The sequence below is a fragment of the Jaculus jaculus genome, chromosome 3, assembly GCF_020740685.1.
Source record: "Jaculus jaculus isolate mJacJac1 chromosome 3, mJacJac1.mat.Y.cur, whole genome shotgun sequence".
Classification (NCBI taxonomy): Eukaryota; Metazoa; Chordata; class Mammalia; order Rodentia; family Dipodidae; genus Jaculus; species Jaculus jaculus.
The window spans coordinates 1,034,702-1,054,528 of NC_059104.1; the positions used below are offsets into that span (position 1 = coordinate 1,034,702).

The 19,827-nt window shown below is 42.7% G+C and overlaps 1 protein-coding gene across 1 annotated transcript in view; it reads right to left on the reverse strand.

Annotated features, from left to right (window-relative positions):
* Nucleotides 1–12,884: 12,884 nt before the first annotated feature.
* Cul4a (cullin 4A) overlaps nt 12,885–19,827 on the reverse strand; it is a 59,685-nt gene continuing 52,742 nt past the window's right edge. Inside the window, exons 19-20 of the mRNA XM_004663418.3 lie at nt 17,671–17,823; nt 12,885–14,174 (exon numbers count right to left, since the gene is read on the reverse strand). Of these exons, the coding sequence (XP_004663475.1) occupies nt 14,079–14,174; nt 17,671–17,823 (249 nt within the window). The 3' untranslated portion in view covers nt 12,885–14,078. The remainder of the gene's footprint in view (nt 14,175–17,670; nt 17,824–19,827) is intronic.

A 19,827-nucleotide genomic window follows, 5' to 3' on the forward strand; every position in this document is an offset into this window, starting at 1 on the left:
ACTGTTCATTAAATGGCACAGTAGTATTTAACATGGCTTGTAAAACAGATGAGATGCTAGCAGAGTTATGAGAAACATATACATAACATTTAATCTTAATAATAAAGAGCTATTTTTTATCTTTGGTTATACATTTTTCTCTGAGTGTTTAAGACCTTGCAGATAGCCAAAAGTTAATTAAGGATTAATTTTGGAAGTCATTAATGGCTCTCCAAAGAGACTTTAGGGACACAGGAGTAGCCCCATAGCTTACTGGTGTCTTTGGCCTGTTAGGATGAGTCAGGGCCATGCTGGCCAAGTAGTTTTCCCTTCTTTGGGAAGTCAGGAGGACTGATTGCTTCTCAATTGTGACTCTCCTGTTTTACATTGTACACCACTTTTGTTTGGGTCTCCATATCCTCCCTGCTCAGGAAGACAGGTGACTTACCAGGGGGCCAGTGTAGAAGTGTCCCATCATCTCCAGTGGCCTCATGACATGGGAGCACAAGCCAAAATATTGACACTTTTTACTCCGATGATTCCAATTGGCTTTGGCTTCTACATAGGTGATTAACACACTTAGAAAGGAAGTTACATCAGCTTGGATGTACATACATATGGAGCACATTTAATTACTGAAATAGACTTAACTAAAGAATGGCACAGGGCTTCTAAAATCATTTTGTCCTATTTTTAAAATTTTTGTTGTACTGTGGTAGCATAAGCCATATATCTGAGGTATAGAAAGTAGGCACATCTCCCATTTTAAATATCCAACATTTATAAGTATAGGCAGAACCTGTTATCAGTCTTGAAAACAGTACCAGTTGATTTACAAACTTAACTTATTTAACCTAGAAAACAAGTAAGACAGTATAAGGTCTTAGCACCTGTGTGAAAACATCTTTGATTAGTTCAGATACCTGTGTGGGTACAAATTACCCAGAGAACATTGGAAACAGAACCATGGAGCTTCATTTTTTTTTTTTTTTTTCTCAGATGAGGACCATTGTTTGAGCATGAGGCTGTGCCCTAAAGTAGGGAAGATGTCTTAAGGGTTAATTTTGTTATAAGCACTGGACTTAAGATGCCAAAATTGAGACAGTTACTTTACATATAACAGAGTAGAATCTGGTCTTTTCTGAGCCCAAACAGCTAGCTAAATATTAATATAACCCTTGATAAATCTTTTTGAAAGAAAAAAACATTATTTGACAACCAATGATTTTGGCTTAAACTTGATAGCTATTGATTTCATGCACCACAGAAATTTTTATTAACATAAAACAATTTTATGTTTTACCCATGACTTAAATTTGATAAAGCTCAAGCAAACTATCCCAACATACCTCAGCCTGAAAATTTTCTTTTTTTTTTTTTTTCCACATCCACACATCTTCATCTACATACTTTAACATTCTGATCTAAGTACCACTCAAAAGCACTCTATGTCCCAACATTGAAAAATTCCTTCCCAGTTTTTTTTCTTTTTGGGGCATTCGTGAACCCAAGATCCTCTTTCCTTGCAATACATACATTGATCCTTCTCAAGGGACTTCCTAAAGCCCTCAGGGTTTTTTTTTGTTTTTTTTGTTTTTTTTTTTTTTGCCTGTTGCCCAGGTACCCTGGCTGTCTAAGTCTTCCTGATCCTGATGCTTTTTTTTTTTTTTAATCACTGTATCCAATATCCTATTTAAGTTCCTTTCTTGTCTCCTTTTCCCATTATTTTTTCTCTCTTCTGCTTCCTTTTTATTTTTTATTATTTTTTTTTTGGTCTTTCTTTTCTTTTTCTCTCTCTCATGCTAAACCTTTTCAGCTTCCTTAATTATGTCTGTCAAAGCTAGATCTTGTAAACCCTCCAGATGTTGTAATTTCTTTTTAATGTCTGGAGCGGACTGCCTTATCTATGTCATTGTTATTGCTGCCTGTTGACTCGGAGAAGTAGGGCCAAAAGGAGTATATCTCCAGTGAGCCTCCATCAAGCATTCTAAAAAGATAGAGGGAAGTTACTTTAGCCAGATTCGTGGGGCGGTCATCTCCTCATCTCCAACAGATACTCAACAGCAGACACTGTAAGTCTTAAATTTTGCCAGCCAGGGCAAATGAGCCAATGGGTGTAATGGTGGCATGTCTGTCATGGTGGAAACCAACTGCCCTCTCCATGGGAGGGAATATATCCGTGATACTGAAAACTTAAAACAGGGCCAGTCATGAGCCCAAACGTCTGCTGCTGTTTGGCTAAATATATGTACTATGCTCATCAAACTGCTCAGTAAGCACTTCTCTTAATGTTCATACCCATATGTTAACACTACTCTCACTTTTGATAGAGAACCTTCTCTTTTCAGATGGCAGTGACCTTGGGATGACTCAGAAGGTATCATGGCGCTGGAAAGAAGTGACAGGAGTGCTCGGCATTGCAATATCTCTATCACACCTTCCAAGACTCAGGGTCCATTGTGGAAGAGGTGGCAGAAAGAATGTAAGAGCCAAAGGAAGGGTAAGACTCCTTACAATGTGCTGAAAGGCCTAAGAATTCAGAAGCCCAGAAATACTATCATGCTCAAAAGGGAGCTTGCGGGCCCCTGCATACCTCAAACTCCAGGCTTTACTCTCTGTTGAAAGCAAGTAAAGAATCCCTCTTCTCATTATATCAGAGCCCGCTCCTAATATAAAACTAGGTAAAAAGGGCATGAGATAGCCCTGAAGGATGGGAAATGAGTAATAAAGTGAACCACTTATTTTGTTTCTGTAAATAGCCTGCACCATAAGCCTTAGTAGCCTGCACCATAAGCTGTAGCAGCCTGCCTCAGACCACCAAGGTCATAGGAGACTGATACCACACTCTGCTACCCCCACCCAAGGACCTGCGCAAATGCTGACCACCAAGGTCATAAGAGACTGATTGGTCCACGAGGGGCTTGAACAAATTAAACTAATTGGCTTAGAAACTATAGAGTGGCACAAACTGACTGGCTCGCACCCCGCGGGCTCCTAATATTAAAAAAATGATTGGTCTAATGCACAGGCTTTGTTAGAAACCCTATAAAAACTGTCCCGTTCCTGCATTCGGGGCTCTGCAGTCCTCTACCCCTGTGCGGTGTACGACTGTGGGCCCCAGCGCTCTTGGAATAAAATCCTCTTGCAGTTTGCATCAAGACCGCTTCTCGTCAGTGATTTGGGGTGTCACCATATCTGGGCAGAGCGTGGGGTCCTCGTTTGGGGGTCTTACAGTGCTCCCCCAGACACAAAATGGCCTGGATATCCATGACCTCACAGTGCCTGACACTACTAAGACCATCATAATAGGAGGAAAAGATCATGACATCAAAATAAAAGAAAGACTGATTGAGGGGGGAGGGGATATGATGGAGTTTCAAAGGGGAAAGTGGGGGGAGGGAGGGCATTACTATGGGATATTGTTTATAATCATGGAAGATGTTAATAAAAATAAATAAGTAAATGATTTTTTAAAAAAGGAGGGGAGTTATCTGGAGAGATTGCTTAGCAGTTAAGGCACTTGTTTGAAAAGGCTAATGACCCAAGTTTAATTCCCACATAAAGCCAGATGCACAAAGTGGTGCATACATCTGGACTTTATTTGCAGCAGGGTGGAGGCCCAGGCATGTCTATTCTCTCTGCCTGTCTTTCTCTGCTTGCAAATAAATAAATAAAAATATTTTTTTAAAAAAGAGCTGGGCGTGGTGGTGCACACCTTTAATCCTAGTACTTGGGAAGCCTAGGTAGGAGGATTGCTGTCAGTTGGAGGCCACCCTGAGACTACATAGTGAATTCCAGGTCAGCCTGAGCTAGTGAGTGAAACTCTACCTCAAAAAACCATAAATAAATAAAATTAAAGAAAAAAGGAACTGAAACTTCTATTCTTCTTAGAAAGCAGATTTAAACAGGGAGTTTGATGACTCATGCAGCCTGAGAAATCATACATTCGCACTCACATGTCTATGTCAATATACATAGAAAACCTGGGATCCACCATGGTATTATTAGGACTTGCTTTTGCTCAAAAAAAATGAGCGTTTTTGGGCTGGAGAGATGGCTTAGCAGTTAAGGCACTTGCCTGCAAAGCCAAAGGACTCATATTGTGCCTGGCCCCGCTGGACCAGGTCTGCTAGTTCCTCCCTAGGGGTTGAAGGGATGATGAGCTTCAGACGACCCAGAAACCTCTCCTGGCCACTGGAGAAAAACCACACTGAATCGGGAGTCTTTTCAAAGCAGGAACTCACTTTATTGTTACAGGCGGGTATTTATATAATGTTGAGAATGAAGGCGGAGACTTTAGGGTGGGGTGAGATGTAAGGGCCAATAGCATACCGTGACTTCTGAGATGATTGGTTCTGAGAGCGCACGAGCAGGGGACTCTAACTTCCTGTGCGGAAGTGGCAGGCCAGAGGCCATTTGGCCCCCTGCTGAGTCATAGCTGGGCGGAGGCAGTTTGCCAAACTTTAGCCAGGCTCAGGAAGTTCCACTAGGCCTCACATCTGGGCCTCTCAAGGCCCAACATCTCCCCCTTTTGTTTTTATAAGAGCATTAGTCACCATGGCCCCTGTCTTAGGTTGTCCCCCTCTGGGGATCTTACCCGTCATTGGTCACATGGAGGGCAGAGGCAGTGGCAGTGGGTTGTCTGAGGAACTTAATTCCTGAGTTGCCAGCCCGTGATAATGTATTTCTACCTGTTGAAGTTTTATTGTCTCTAGCCGCAGGTGAATAAATTGTGTAATTTTGTTAAATACACAAGGCCTGACAGTGAGGAGAAGGAGAAGGGGGGGAGGGGTCCAGGTAGAGGGAGGAGGTAGGGTAAGAAGTCATGTAAGCCCATCTGTAGCAGGTGGTCCTGGAGGTCCCATTGCCTTCTCCCCAAGTCTTCCTGGAGCCTCTTAATCTTGTCCTGGACGATTCCCGATTTATTGGCATAAAAGCATCATTTTTCTGTAAAAACAAACATATGCCTCCCTTTTTGGCCTTTAGTAGATCTAGTCCTCTCCTGTTTTGTAGGACTACCTCAGCCAGGGAATGTAGCTTCCAGGAATGATAACTACATCTGGGATTAAGGTGGCTGGGGCACAAAGGCCTGTCCAATTGGTGGGCAGAAAGTTATAGGCCATTCCGCCTCCACAAACATAAGCCATTTTAGAAGGCGGGCAGCGTTGAGCATTGGGCTCAGTTGTGTTAAAAGTACAGAAGGAAAGATGAATGTATCCCACATCTATACTGGAATTATTAGGGGGAGGCGGGGCCCAAATGCCCAGAGGAAACATTGGGAAAAGCTGGACGGGAATGGGAAAGGTGGCTGAGCAGTTTTTTAAGGTTGTATGGACAACTGTACTGCAAGTAGCCGGAGAGGCCCAGATGGGAGGCAAAGCCCGCAATCCTCCACAAGGGAGGGAGTTATTTAATTTAGCAGAGTGAAGGACCATTTTAGGAACAGTCCTCAGGGGCGGGACACTCCCTAGAGAAGTGATTGTCAGTGTCCCCTTGTTGGGACAAATATTTTAGGTCTCTTGCTGGTACCCAAATGGGTCTTTTTTTATCTTGAGGGAAGACACATCTAAACCCTCTCCCTGCTGTGAGGAGCAGATCAGGCCCTCTCCAGGCTCCAGTCAATGGGTCCCTCCATCTTACCCAGATAGAACTGTAGGTAAAAGGTGAGGACCAATGTTTTTGAAAACATTTATTTTATTTATTTATTTTCTTTACTTTCTTTAGAGAGGTTTAAACTGTTTCGGGTAAATAATGCCTTTTTTAGTGTAGGGGTAAGGATTCCCCCTTTTGTCTTTGTAATTGAGATTTGAGAGTCTGATTATATCTTTCAATGATAGTTTGGCCCCCCCCCCGGGGTTGTATGGGATGCCTGTGGAATGTGAGATTTTCCAGGTCTGGAGAAAATCTATAAAGGCCTTGATATGAAGCAGGGGCCATTATCTGTTTTAATTTGATCAGGCAGCTCAAGAGTGGCAAAACATTGAAGCATATGACTAATGGCATGTTTAGATTTTTCCCTGGCATGTGCCAATGCCTAGCAGGCGCTGGAGAGGGTATCGACTGAAAGAAAAATATATTTAAGCTTTTTAAATGGAGAATAGTGTGTGACATTAATTTGTCAAAGATGATTAGGGCGGAGCCCTTGAGGATTGCTTCTTGTAGTTTGAAGGGGGGTTACCTGGAAGAAAGGCTGACAGGACTTACAAGTCCGGACAATTTTTTTAAGGTTCTTTACTGGTACCTGTGGAAACCTGTGCTTGAGACCTCTCCAGTTAACATGGGTCAATAAGTGGAAGCGTGTAGCTTCTGTAATAGTATTACACTGAGGCATAGAAGCCATTTTATCAGCCAAACTGTTTCCTCGAGAGAGAAATTCCAGTAAGTTTTGATTACCCCTGAGATGTTGAAGAAAAATGGAGTTAATTCTTTGTTTGAGTAGGGAACAAGCTTGAATTATCAAAGGAGATTTAGGGTTGGAGTACAGTCTAATATGGGCCTCAACCAGGTTGTGTAATAAATTAACAACATAAAGGCTGTCAGAAAATAAGTTAAATGGCTCTTGAATAGTGTCTAAAGCTAGAACAACAGTAAATAGTTTTTTTCTTAAATATTTTTTGTTCATTTTTTATTTATTTATTTGAGAGCAACAGACACAGAGAGAAAGACAGATAGAGGGAGAGAGAGAGAATGGGCACGCCAGGGCTTCCAGCCACTGCAAACGAACTCCAGACGCGTGCGCCCCCTTGTGCATCTGGCTAACGTGGGACCTGGGGAACTGAGCCTCGAACCGGGGTCCATAGGCTTCATAGGCGAGTGCTTAACCGCTAAGCCATTTCTCCAGCCCAAAAGAGAGCAGATTTTTTTTTTTCTTTCAAGGTAGGGTCTCACTCTAGCTCAGGCTGACCTGGAATTCACTCTGCATTCTCAGGGTGGCCTTGAACTCATGGCGATCCTCCTATCTCTGCCTCCCAAGTGCTGGGATTAAAGGCATGCGCCACCACGCCCGGCCCAGTAAATAGTTTTTTGAATTGTGTTGATCCTTCAACCTCATGGGAGATTGACTTTATGGAGATAGGCTCTTTTTCCTGTTTTAAGGGAGGGTAAATGACTAGGGAAGCCCCCAGGCACCCTCCATCAGTAAACACGGTAAGAAAGTCAGGGTTAGGATGAGATAGAAAAAGCCTGGGGGGCTTCCATTCTAACCTAGAGAAAGAACTCATCCATTTGTGGGGGCCATAATGGCAATCAATTTTACCTAGAAACCCCTTGAGAGCTGTAGCAACTGTTATTATTTCTCTGAAGCCAGGTGAAATCAGTTATCTTAAAGGAAGTGTGGTGGTTTGATTCAGGTGTCCCCCATAAACTTAGGTGTTCTGAATGCTAGGTTCCCAGCTGATGGAGATTTGGGAATTAATGCCTCCTGGAGGGAGTGTATTGTTGGGGGTGGGCTTATGGGCTTTATAGCCAGTTTCCCCATGCCAGTGTTTGGCACACCCTCCTGTTGCTGTGGTCCATCTTATGTTGGCCAGGGGGTGATGTCCACCTTCTGCTCATGCCATCGTTTTCCCCTGCCATCGTGAAGCTTCCCCTCGAGCCTGTAAGCCAAAATAAATCTCTTTTTCCCAGAAGCTGCTCTTGGTTAGGTGATTTCTACCAGTAATGCGAACCGGACTGCAACAGGGAATGACAATAAGGTGAGAGCCATAGTAACAAAAACAGCGTGGTACTGGCACAAAAATAGACATGTAGATCAGTGGAACAGAATAGAGAAACCAGATGTAAGCCCAAGTAGCTATAGCCACCTGATATTCGATAAAAATGCCAAATAACTGGAGGGAGGTGTCTCTGCCCTTGATAATGCAATCAATAAACTGGTTGGTTATAGAATAAATTCTGGGGATCCCACCGATTGAGAGCTGGACCCATTGGATGGGCTCACCTTCCTGAGCCAACAGTGTGGTGTATAATGTTTCCACAGAGAAAATGTAGAGGGAGACAGGCAAATCAGGATTGAACCTCTTTAAGGTCGCAGTATTTATAGCCTGTTGTACCTTATGAAAAATTTGTTGATGACAAGGGGATAAAATTACTTGAGAGAAGTTAAGATCCTTTAGGAGGTCAAACAAAGGGGATAGCTCTTCAGTAGTTATGGGTATCCAAGGCCTCATCCAATTAATTTCTCCCAAGAGCTTTTGGAGTTGAGGCAAGGGGTAAGAATCCTGAATATAAAGTTGTGGTTTAACAGGTGAAACTGTATCTAGGGTAAGGGTCAAGCCCAAGATTTTCAAGGGAGGCAGTTTGAACTTTTTTTAAAAAAATGTTTATTAGCATTTTCCATGATTAGTTTGAACTTTTTCAGGAGCTACTTTAAAGCTGTGAGTATGAAGGATACTTAGACATTAGCGGGTAAGGTCCTGGAATGTGGAGGAATCTAGGCACCCAAGAATAATATCATCCATGTAAATATAAAACAGGGTATTGGGGAGCTTGATACGAGAAAATGGGTGACAGGTAATATTGACAAATGGGTGGGCTATTAGCCATGCCCTGAGGTAAGACAGTCCATTCAAATCTCCTATCTGGGCCACAAAAATTAACAGCAGATACAGAGAATGCAAATTTTCCCATGTCTCCTGGATGGAGAGGGATAGAGAAGAAGCAATCTTTAATGTCAATGATAGTATTATGGTATATATTGGGAATAGCTGGGATCCATGGGAGTCCCCTCTGGGGGGTTCCGAAGGGCATCAGGCATTCATTGATCTTTCTTTCTTTTTTTATTTTCTTTTTAAAATTTTTATTAGCATTTTCCATGATTATAAGAAAAATCCCATGTTAATTCCCTCCTTCCCCCCCCCCACTTTCCCCTTTGAAATTCCATTCTCCATCATATTACCTCCCCATCACAATCATTGTACTTACATATATACAACATCAACCTATTAAGTACCCTCCTCCCTTCCTTTCTCTTCCCTTTATGTCTCCTTTTTAACTTACTGGCCTCTGCTACTAAGTATTTTCATTCTCACACAGAAGCCTAGTCATCTGTAGCTAGGATCCACATATGAGAGAGAACATGTGGCACTTGGCTTTCTGGGCCTGGGTTACCTCACTTAGTATAATCCTTTCCAGATCCATCCATTTTTTTCTGCAAATTTCATAAGTTCATTTTTCTTTACCGCTGAGTAGAACTCCATTGTATAACTGTGCCACATCTTCATTATCCACTCATCAGTTGAGGGACATCTAGGCTGGTTTCATTTCCCAGCTATTATAAATTGGGCAGCAATAAACATGGTTGAGCATGTACTTCTAAGGAAATGAGATGAGTTCTTTGGATATATGCCTAGGAGTGCTATAGCTGGGTCATATGGTAGATCAAACTTTAGCTGTTCTAGGAACCTCCACACTGATTTCCACAATGGCTGGACCAGATTGCATTCCCACCAGCAGTGTAGAAGGGTTCCTCTTTTTCCACATCCCCACCAACATTTATGATCATTTGTTTTCATGATGGTGGCCAATCTGACAGGAGTGAGATGGAATCTCAATGTAGTTTTAATCTGCATTTCCCTGATGACTAGTGACGTAGAACTTTGTTTTAGATGCTTATATGCCATTCGTATTTCTTCCTTTGAGAATGCTCTATTTAGCTCCATAGCCCATTTTTTGATTGGCTTGTTTGATTCCTTATTATTTAACTTTTTGAGTTCTTTGTATATCCTAGATATTAATCCTCTATCAGATGTATAGCTGGTGAAGATTTTTTTCCCATTCTGTAGGCTGCCTCTTTGCTTTTTTCATTGTGTCCTTTGTAGTGCAAAATCTTTGTAATTTCATGAGGTCCCAGTGATTAATCTGTGGTTTTATTGCCTGAGCAATTGGGGTTGTATTCAGAAAGTCTTTGCCAAGGCCAATATATTGAAGGGTTTCCCCTACTTTATCCTCTAGCAGTTTCAGAGTTTCATGTCTGATATTAAGGTCTTTAATCCATTTGGACTTAATTCTTGTGCATGGCCAGAGAGAATCTATTTTCATCCTTCTGCAGATATATATCCAGTTTTCCCAACACCATTTGCTGAAGAGGCTATCTTTTCTTCAATGAGTATTTTTGGCATTTTTATTGAATATCAGGTGGCTATAGCTACTTGGGCTTACATCTGGGTTCTCTATTCTGTTCCACTGATCTACATGTCTATTTTTGTGCCAGTACCACGCTGTTTTTGTTACTATGGCTCTGTAGGTTAAAATCAGGTATGGTGATACCACCATTTTTGCTGCTCAAAATTGTTTTAGATATTTGAGGGTTTTATTTTGTGCTTCCAAATGAATTTTTGGATTGTTTTTTCTATTTCTGTGAAGAATGGCAAAGTACTGGGATTAAAAACCAACAAACAAAAAACCCCAAAGCCACCCAAAGCAAACAAAATGCTTAAAAAAACTGCCATTCAATGTCAATCTTTTTTTTTTTTTTTTTTTTTTTTACCCCAAGGTAGTGTTGGGAGCTATGAATCAAACTTCAGCCATGTTAACAGAAACCGCCATATAGCAAGTTAAGATTCTACTTCCTCATCTAATATTCAACTACCAGAAACAAAGGAATCGTACACTTGGGTAAATACTCCCCCATGCTGCCAGTAACTGATGAAGAAACAAAGGCATTGTGGCTTAACCAGTAACTCTGTGATCTTTGGCCTGATTACGTCCCCTTTCCCCTACAACCTTATATAAACCTACATGTAAGAATAAACTCTGGAGGCCTTGACAAACACCTAGCATGGTTTCCTTCTTGTGTCTGTTTGCCTTTTCCCATTCAGGTTGACTTCCCCTTGGGTCCTTGTTCAACTCCCCACTGGCCAGGGCAGGTAGGGTCTCACTGTAGGTTAGGGTGACCTGGAATTCACTATGTAGTCTTCATGGTGGCCTTGAACTCACAGCAATCCTTTAAGTGTTGGAATTAAAGGCAAGTGCCATCACACCTTCAATCCAATTGAAAAAAAAAAAAAGGAACTTAGTTTATTAGACTAATAGAAAAGCTGAGAATATAAAAATGTAACAAGCCCAACAAGCCCAGAAAGGCAAACATCACATGTGCTTTCTCATATGTGGATCCTAGCTACAAATGATTGGACTTCCATGTGAGTAGAAAGAAAACTCGGTATCAGAGGCCAGTAAACTAGAAAGGAGATATAAAGGCAATAGAAAGGGGAAAGAGAGGGGCTTAATAGGATGGTATTCTATATATGTAAGTAGAAGAACAAATTAATGGGGGTGAAAAGGCCTAAGTGAGGTCAAGGGAAGAGATTGAGTAAAGGAAAGGTGAAGAGAGGGTTAATCAAAATCTAAAAGGATATAAATAAGTTATATGGAAACCTACGTTTTTGGACAATGGAACACACAGGAGTAATAGATTGCTACTTGAAAATTTCCAGTGTCAGGGATGGGATACCTTCCAGGGAGTTGTTGGCCAGGGAGGTCCCTGATGCCCCCCAAACATTACAGGCCATTGCTGAGGCCCTTGGTTTCCCACCAGGAATAGATGGTAAGACCCTATTGCTGAAGACTCCACATACTTGGGCTGCAAGGTCACTGAGAAATCCTGCCGGAGCTGAGCTAAAAACCTCCTCCATGTACACCAGCTGACAAAAAGCTGGAAAAAAGCCACACTGCATGCAGTTCAATGGGAGAAAGAGAAATCACCAGCGAAGATACTCAACAGTGGACACTGCAAGCCTTATATTTTGCCAGCCAGGCCAAAGGAGCCAATGGGTGCAATAGTGGCACATCTGTCATGGTCAAAATCAACTGCCCTTCAATTGGTCTGGAGGCCTGCTCCATGGGAGGGAATATATCCCTGATATTGAAAACTTAAAACAGGGGTAGTCATGACCCCTAGGGGTGTAATGTCTGCTGCTATCTGGCTAGATGTATATACTATGCTCACCAAACTACCCAGTAAGCACTTCTCTTAATGGTCATATCCATATACTATGCTACTCTGACTTTTGGTTAGAGAAACTTCTCTTTTCAGATGGCAGTGACCTTGCGATAACTCAGAAGGCACCACGGTGCTGAGAAATGACAGAGGAGTGCTCAGCACTGAATTATCTGTATCACATCTTCCAAGGCTCAGGGTCTGGAGACTAGGCTGGACCTCACTCTGTAGCACCAGGGTGGCCTGGAATTCATGGCAATTCTCCTATTTCAGCTTCCCCATTACTGGGACTAAAGGCATGTGTTGCCATGCCTGGCTAAGGCTCTTTTTCATTACACTGTCACATGTCTTCAAATTCGGGCTAGTCCTACAGTATACTTTGCTCTATTTTAACTTTTTTTTTTCTTTTTTCCTGAGGTAGTGTTTCGCTCTGGCCCAGGCTGACGTGGAATTCACTATGGAGTCTCAGGGTGGTCTTCCAAGTGCTGGGATTGAAGGCTTCCGCCACCATGCCAGTCTTATTTTAACTTTTAAAATAAAGGAGGTGTCACATCTTTGTGTGTGTGGTGCTGGGGACTGAACTTCAAACCTCATCATGTATGCTAGGCAAGTACTCTATCACTGAGCTACATCCCATGTCCTGACTCACTGGTAACTTGTTGTGGAGACCAGGAAGGAACACTGAGTTGCATCAGGGTAACAGGCATTTCCCTCCTGATTTTCTCTTGGGGTACTAGTGGTTAATTTAAAGCTGTCAAGAGTTATGAGGAGTATGAAGTTTACATACCAAAAAATTTTATTAAAGTAATCTTAAGGCCAATTAAACTAGTTTTATTCAAAGTAAGTCTACATTAAATTACAGTATTAACAATCTCTAGACACAAGGAACTTAAAATATAAGTAGAAATAGAAATCTATTTGGTCTTTCATAGACCACATATTATAGAACTCATAAATGAAAATTTACAAATATAGAAATGATACTTAAAGATTTTAATATGGAAACCCAAAAATGTCATATTTTAAACACGCATGTTTCAAAAAGGGAGAATTCTTTAATAATTTAGCATAAAATCGAGTTATATAAACTTGGTATATTCCAGAAAATATTGCTTTAAACACTTATACATGATCAAAATTCCTTTGGTAGCTTTGAATCAAAATGAAACATGCCACTTTGTAAAATATAAAGTACTTTTAAGTGTTGTTGCAAAAGTATCTGTCGTCACCATACTAACATCACTACGGAACCCTGCTCTTGCCGCTCAACCTCACATGTGGATACTCAGTGTGTCATCAGGCACCAACAAATCCTTTAGTATTTTGACAATATAACTAAGCTCCATATAGTGCCAGGGCAGAGAACAAAGAGTCCCTGTGCAGGACTGTAAAACCACACCTAGTTTATTATGGTAATCACACAAACTGCAACTTAAACTATCAAAAAGCAGCTACCCAATGCCAAGACAAGGACCACCACGCTCGATCTTAGCATGGAAACACGACTATGAAACCCCCAAGGTCCTAAACAGAAATGACAAGTAACCTGGCTGGACTGGTGGTGTTCACAGGCTCTACATCTCATGTGGCAGACAAGATGACCTCTTGGCACATCAGGGACTTCCGTGAGAAAATGACACACAGAAACAAGGTTTGGAACTCTCTGAAGATACATGAAGCAGAGGCTAATGCTTGGGGTGCAGAACTGGGTGGTGGTCTGGGCACTCCTTTCCAGTGCCCACCAGCTGAAGCCTCCTGTTCCGAGAGCTTGTCTGGGGGAGAATGCAGCATCTAGGGTCTTTCCATCGTGCCCCACAATCACACACAAAGAACAAACCAAACCTGTGGCATTTTGCCACAAAATAAGACCTTGTGAAGGAACTTCTCAACTGACGATGGTGTGCCTAGCCTCAAGGTCATTTTGCACAGAGCAACAGAAACAATTTAAATGGCTAAAAGAGATCAAGAAGTAGAGGGGGAAAAAAAGGACATGCATGTCATCTCAAAGTCCCTGTGCTTTGGGAAGGATGATCCAAGAACCATCTCCTCTCCTTCAAACCCAAGAATCCACAATGATGGAGACCTGGACACAACACAGTGGGCTTCACGCTCTGCAGGTGCATTCTAGTGTTTGCTTCACTGACGATGACAGTCTGCTGGCACGTCATGCCACATAGTGGTACTGATTCGGGCTGTCTTTGTCTCGTTCCATATAGTCTCTGTCTATAAGTGATTCGATTCTCTTTTTCAAATCTCCAGGCTAGGAAAGAAAAATAAAACTCCTAGTTATAGTACACTACACTTATGAGTATGATAAAACTACATACTTAAACATGAATCATTAATAATTACAAAATGATTAAAACTCAATTACAAGGACAATGTTAGCATCCTCTCCTGACCAAGGTTTATATTCAGTTGACATTTGCACCATCAGCCATGAGCACAAAAATAAGGCAGATCCCACCATGTGATACACTATCACTTGTTTTTTTTTTGTTTATTTTATTTATTTATTGGAGAGCAACAGACACAGAGAGAGAAAGAGGCAGAGAGAGAGAGAGAGAGAATGGGCACGCCAGGGCTTCCAGCCACTGCAAACTAACTCCAGATGCATGTGCCCCCTTGTGCATCTGGCTAACGTGGGTCCTGGGGAATTGAGCCTTGAACCAGGGTCCTTAGGCTTCACAGGCAAGCGCTTAACCACTAAGCCATCCCTTCAGGCCCCCCCCCCCCAATTTTTTTTTTCGAGGTACGGTCTCACTGTAGTCCAGGCTGACCTGGAATTCACTTTATAGACTCAGGGTGGCCTTGAACTCACGGCAATCCTGCTACTGGGATTAAAGGCGTGCGCCACCATGCCTGGCTTTTTTTCCCTTTTTGGTTTTCAAAGGCAGAGTCTCACTCTAGCTCAGGCTGACCTGGAATTCACTATGTAGTCTCAGGGCGATCCTCCTACCTCTGCCTCCCAAGTGCTGGGACTAAAGGTGTGTGCCACCACAATCGGCTCCATTAAAAACAATTTTTTTTTTTTTTAAATTTGGGGCTGCAGAGATGGCTTAGTGGTTAAGGTACTTGCCTGCAAAGCCAAAGGACCTTGGTTCAATTCCCCAGTACCCACTAAGCTAGATGTCAAAGGTGGCCAATGCATCTGGAGTTCATGTGCAGTGGCTGGAAGCCCTGGTACACCCATTCTCTCTCCCTCTGCCTTTTTTCCTCTCTCAAATAAATAAATAAAATATTTAAAAAATTTATATTTTTATATTGTTATTTATTTGTGAGAGGGAGAAAAGAGATAAGAGAATGGGCACACTAGGGCCTTCAGCCACTGCAAACGAATTCCAGATCCATGCGCCACATGGTGCATCTGGCTTACATGGGTCCTGAAAAATCAAACCTGAGTTCTTTGGCTTTACAGGCTAGTGCCTTGACTGCTAAGCCACCTCTCCAGCCCTCCTTTAGTATTCTGATTAAAAAACAAACAAAACAAAAACCCTCCAAGCTCTACAGAGTGCTCACCCAACAAAAGCACCACACCCACCTCTACTGCAATAGGATTAGGAAGCAAATCTGTGTCAAACACTGAAGGCTGATGAGCAAGGCCCCTTTATTGAGGGGAGATCCCATTTTCTCCCCCCCCCTTTTTTGTAAAATTTATTTGAGAAAGTGGTAGAGAGTGAAAGATCCACCAGGGCCTCCAGCCACTGCAAATGAACTCCAGATACATGCAGCCTCTTGTACATCTGGCTTATGTGGGTCCTGGAAAACCAAACTGGGATCCCTTGGCTTTGCAGACAAGTGCCTTAAACACTAAACCATCTCTCCAGCCTGGAGATCCCATTTTCCAAACAGCAAACCTTTCTGTTCAGTTACAGGTTGCACATTTTACAGGATTTGGCTGAAAACTGAATTAGGTATAACAGCAGCAGGAACAGGATTTTGGCTAGCCACAGTCGTACTCAGCTGCTGGGTCTCTTCATTTGCTAAGGGAGAAACATGCTTGGGCCTGGGATAAAAAACACACACACAGCATTTCCTGAGCTTGCCTAGATCATTGTAGAGGGCACAGGGTCAGGCACTGGCCCTTGCCTGTCTTCAAGATGCTAACTTACTCCATCTCTGTGTGATTCCCTGGAAAAGAGGGAGGACTAAATTTGGTCTAGTAGAACAGAGGACTTCTCACCAGTTCATATAGGCTGGCTCAGCTGTTGAAAGGTCCTGAGGGATCAATACCTTTGGAGCTGTGGTGGTTTGATTTGGATATCCTCCATGAACTTATGTGTTCTGAAGGCTAGGTCCCGAGTTGGTGGCAATTTGGGAATTGGAGCCTCCTGGAGGTTGGGGCATGCTTATAGGTGCTATATCCAGCTTCCACTTGCTAGTGTTTGGCACATTGTCTTGCTGCTGTTGTCTACTTGATGTTGGACATCCTCTGCTTAATCCACATTTTCCCAAGCTATCATGGAGCTTCCCCTTGAGCCTATAAGCCAAAATAAACCTTTTCCTCCCAAAAGGTGCTTTTGATTGGGTGTTTTCTGTCAGCAACAGAAGCTGACTGCAACAGGAGCTGATAATGCACTTTAGGATACATCCCCCCCCCCCCCCCCGCAGAGTCTCACTTTAGTCCAGGCTGACCTGGAATTTACTACGTAGTCTCAGGGTGGCTTCAAACTCATGGCAATCCTCCTACGTGCTGTAATTAAAGCCATGCGCCACCACGCCCAGCCCAGCTAGAATGCATTTAAAAAATTTTATTTATTTGCAAGTGGGGGTGGGGGTGGAGATACAGAAAATGGGTGTGCCAAGGCCTCTAGCCACTGCAAACAAACTCCAGACATGCGTGCAGCCTTGTGCATCTGGTTTACATGGGTACTAGGGAATTGAACCTGGTTCCTTTGGCTTTGCAGGTTAAGTGCCTTAACCGCTAAGCCAACTCTCCAGCCCTAGGATGCATTTGTAGCATTACTGGTTAATGCTTCCCTAGCTTATCCCACATTGCACCTGCATCAGAACAGCAAAGTTCAGTTCTGGAGCAAGGAGCACAGGGATGAGCCTGAGGCCAACTTGTATCATCAAGGTAGGAAATGAGTGCAACTTGGGAATGCTGAGTCAAGCAGTTACCCATATGATGGCCCTAAGGTCCTATGGAGTAGGCTTCACTGCTATGAACAGGGAGGAAGAACATGTGTCCAGAAACCTGGCCTTCTGCTCTCCTGAGTAGAAATGAGTAGTGCAGTATGCTAAGAGTGCATGTAGGTCTCTGGTTTCCACTGTTGTTGTGGTGGCTTGAGTCAGATGTCCCCTATACACTCATGTGTTTTCAATGCTTGGTCCTAGCTGGTGGCAATCTGGGAGGTGGAGCTTTGCTGCAGGAGGTGAGGTGTCTAGGGGAAAGTATTGGGATGATCAGCTTCCCCTTGCCAGAGCTTGACTTACTCTCTTGCTGCTGTTTTCCATCTGCTGCAGCAGGACTGTGATGTCCTGTTTGTGCTCTACCATGCTCTCCCTATGATCATGAAGCTTCCCCTTGAGACTGGAAGCCATCTCAGCTGCTTTAGGTTGGGTGCTTCGTTCCAGCAACATGAAGGTTCAACAGTGGTGATGGAACATCAGCACAGGGCTCTTGCCATCAAGTGTACCATTTTCTCTACACACAAAGTTCCTTAAGGTCAGTTATATCTAGGACACTGAGTGCAACAGGCTCCATGACTGAGAGCATAGCACTTCACATCTAACTGTGCCAACAGCATACTTACCTTTACTGGAAATTTCAACTGATTGTACAATTCAGAAACTAGAAGATTATGACCCAGAGTCTTCCTCATCTTCATTATTCTGACGATAGCAGCATCAATTTGGTATTGTCTATCCTGGAATACTCTCTCTGTGGTGCTAACTTGTTCCTCAACCTGATTTAAAAAAAAAAAGAGGAGGAGGAAGAAAAGGTAACTGTAAAGACGCATCTGGACTGTTTCCTGTGGTGGAGCCTTATCAGAAACTGGTTTTGGTGCAAACTAAGACCAGGCTCTGGATGAGTCCTGTTTTGTTCCACATTATTTATTCATTTGCAAGCAGGGAGAGGTAGAGAGAAGAGAGAGACAGACAGAATGGCATGCCAGGACCTCTGGTTGCTGAAAAAGAACTCCAAATGCATGTGCCACTTTGTGTACCTGGCAGTCATTGTTAGGCTTTGCAGGCAAATGCCTTAACTGCTGAGCCATCTCTCCAGCTATTACATATTTAAAAAAAAATTTTAAAGGTAGGGTCTCACTCTAGTTTACACTGACCTGGAATTCACTATGTAGTCTCAGGGTGGCCTCGAATTTATAGTTATCTTACCTACCTCTGCCTCCTGAGTGCTGGGATTAAAGGTGTGTGCCACCACACAGTAAATTGTTAACATTTTATTTATTTATTTATTTTACTTATCTTAGTTTAAAAAATTTTTTATTTATTTATTTGTAATGACAGAGAGACAGAGAGAGAGAGAGAATGAATGAATGAATATGGGCATACCAGTGCCTCTAACCACTGCAAAGGAAATCCAGATGCATGTGCCCCTTGTGCATCTGGTCCTGGGGAATCAAACCTGGGTCCTTTGGCTTTGCAGGCAAACACCTTAACAGTTAAGCCACTTCTCCAGCCCTAATTTTTTTTTTTTTAATTTTGCCAGGCATGGTGACACACGCCTTTTTAAATGTTTTTATTCATTTATTTGAGAGTGACAGAGAGAGAAAGAGGCAGATAGAGAGAGATAGAGAACGGGCGTGACAGGGCCTCCAGCCACTGCCAACGAACTCCAGATGCGTGCTCCCCCTTGTGCATCTGGCTAACGTGGGTCCTGGGGAATCGAGCCTCGAAATGGGGTCCTTAGGCTTCTCAAGCAAGCACTTAACCACTAAGCCATCTCTCCAGCCCTGTTTTACTTATTTATTTGAGACGGAGAGGAGGAGAGAAAGAGAAGGAGGGAAGGAGGGAGGGAGGGAGGGAAAATGGGTACTCCAGGGCCTTCAGCCAACCTAAGACTAGTTCCAGGTCAGCCTGGAGTTGAGCAAGACCCTACCTCAAAAAAAAAAAAAAAATTATATATATATATATAAAAATGTCAATGCTTTTGTCTGCCTGCCTATCTACCTATCAGTCAACCAAATATCTATCTATTAAGATATGGTCTCATATATTCCAGGTGGGCCTCTAACTCACTGTGGTGGTTTATATTGACTGTCTACTTTCTAAGACCTAGAATCACCTGTGAAGGATAATATAGATTATCTTAATTAGGTTAATTGAGGTGGGAAGACCCACCTTAACTTTAGGCAGCACCATTTCATGGGTTGGGGTCCTGGACTATAAGAAAGGAAAGAGTTGGTTGGGCAGGAGCATTTATCACTCTGCTCTGCTTCCTCACTGTTAAGACTGAATGTGACTAGCTCCTACGCCATGCCTTCCCCACCATGATAGACTATAACCTGGAACTGTAAGCTGAAATAAACCCCTGCCTCCTTTAAACTGATGTTTGTCAAGTATGTTGTCTCAGTACTGAGAAGTTGATCAATACACTTACCATGAAGTTTAGGATGATCTTGGACACCTCATTTTCCTGCCTCTACCTCTTTAAGTGCTGGGATTATTCCATGCCTAGTTTACATGCCAATGTCCTTAGGGGTTTGAGAGGGGGACTAAAACATTACTGAATTATTGTGAAGTTCACTGAGAGCTTTAAGTTATAGCAATGAGTACATTAAATGGAATTTGGAAGCTGAGCGATGTAGCTCAGTGGTGGAGTACTTGTCTAGCACATATAAGGCCCTGGGTCTGATTCTCAACATTAAAAAAGGAAAGGCAGGGGGAATGTGGGAGCTAAATTATAAAAATCAATATAGGAGTGGCATGGTGGTGCATGCCTTTAATTC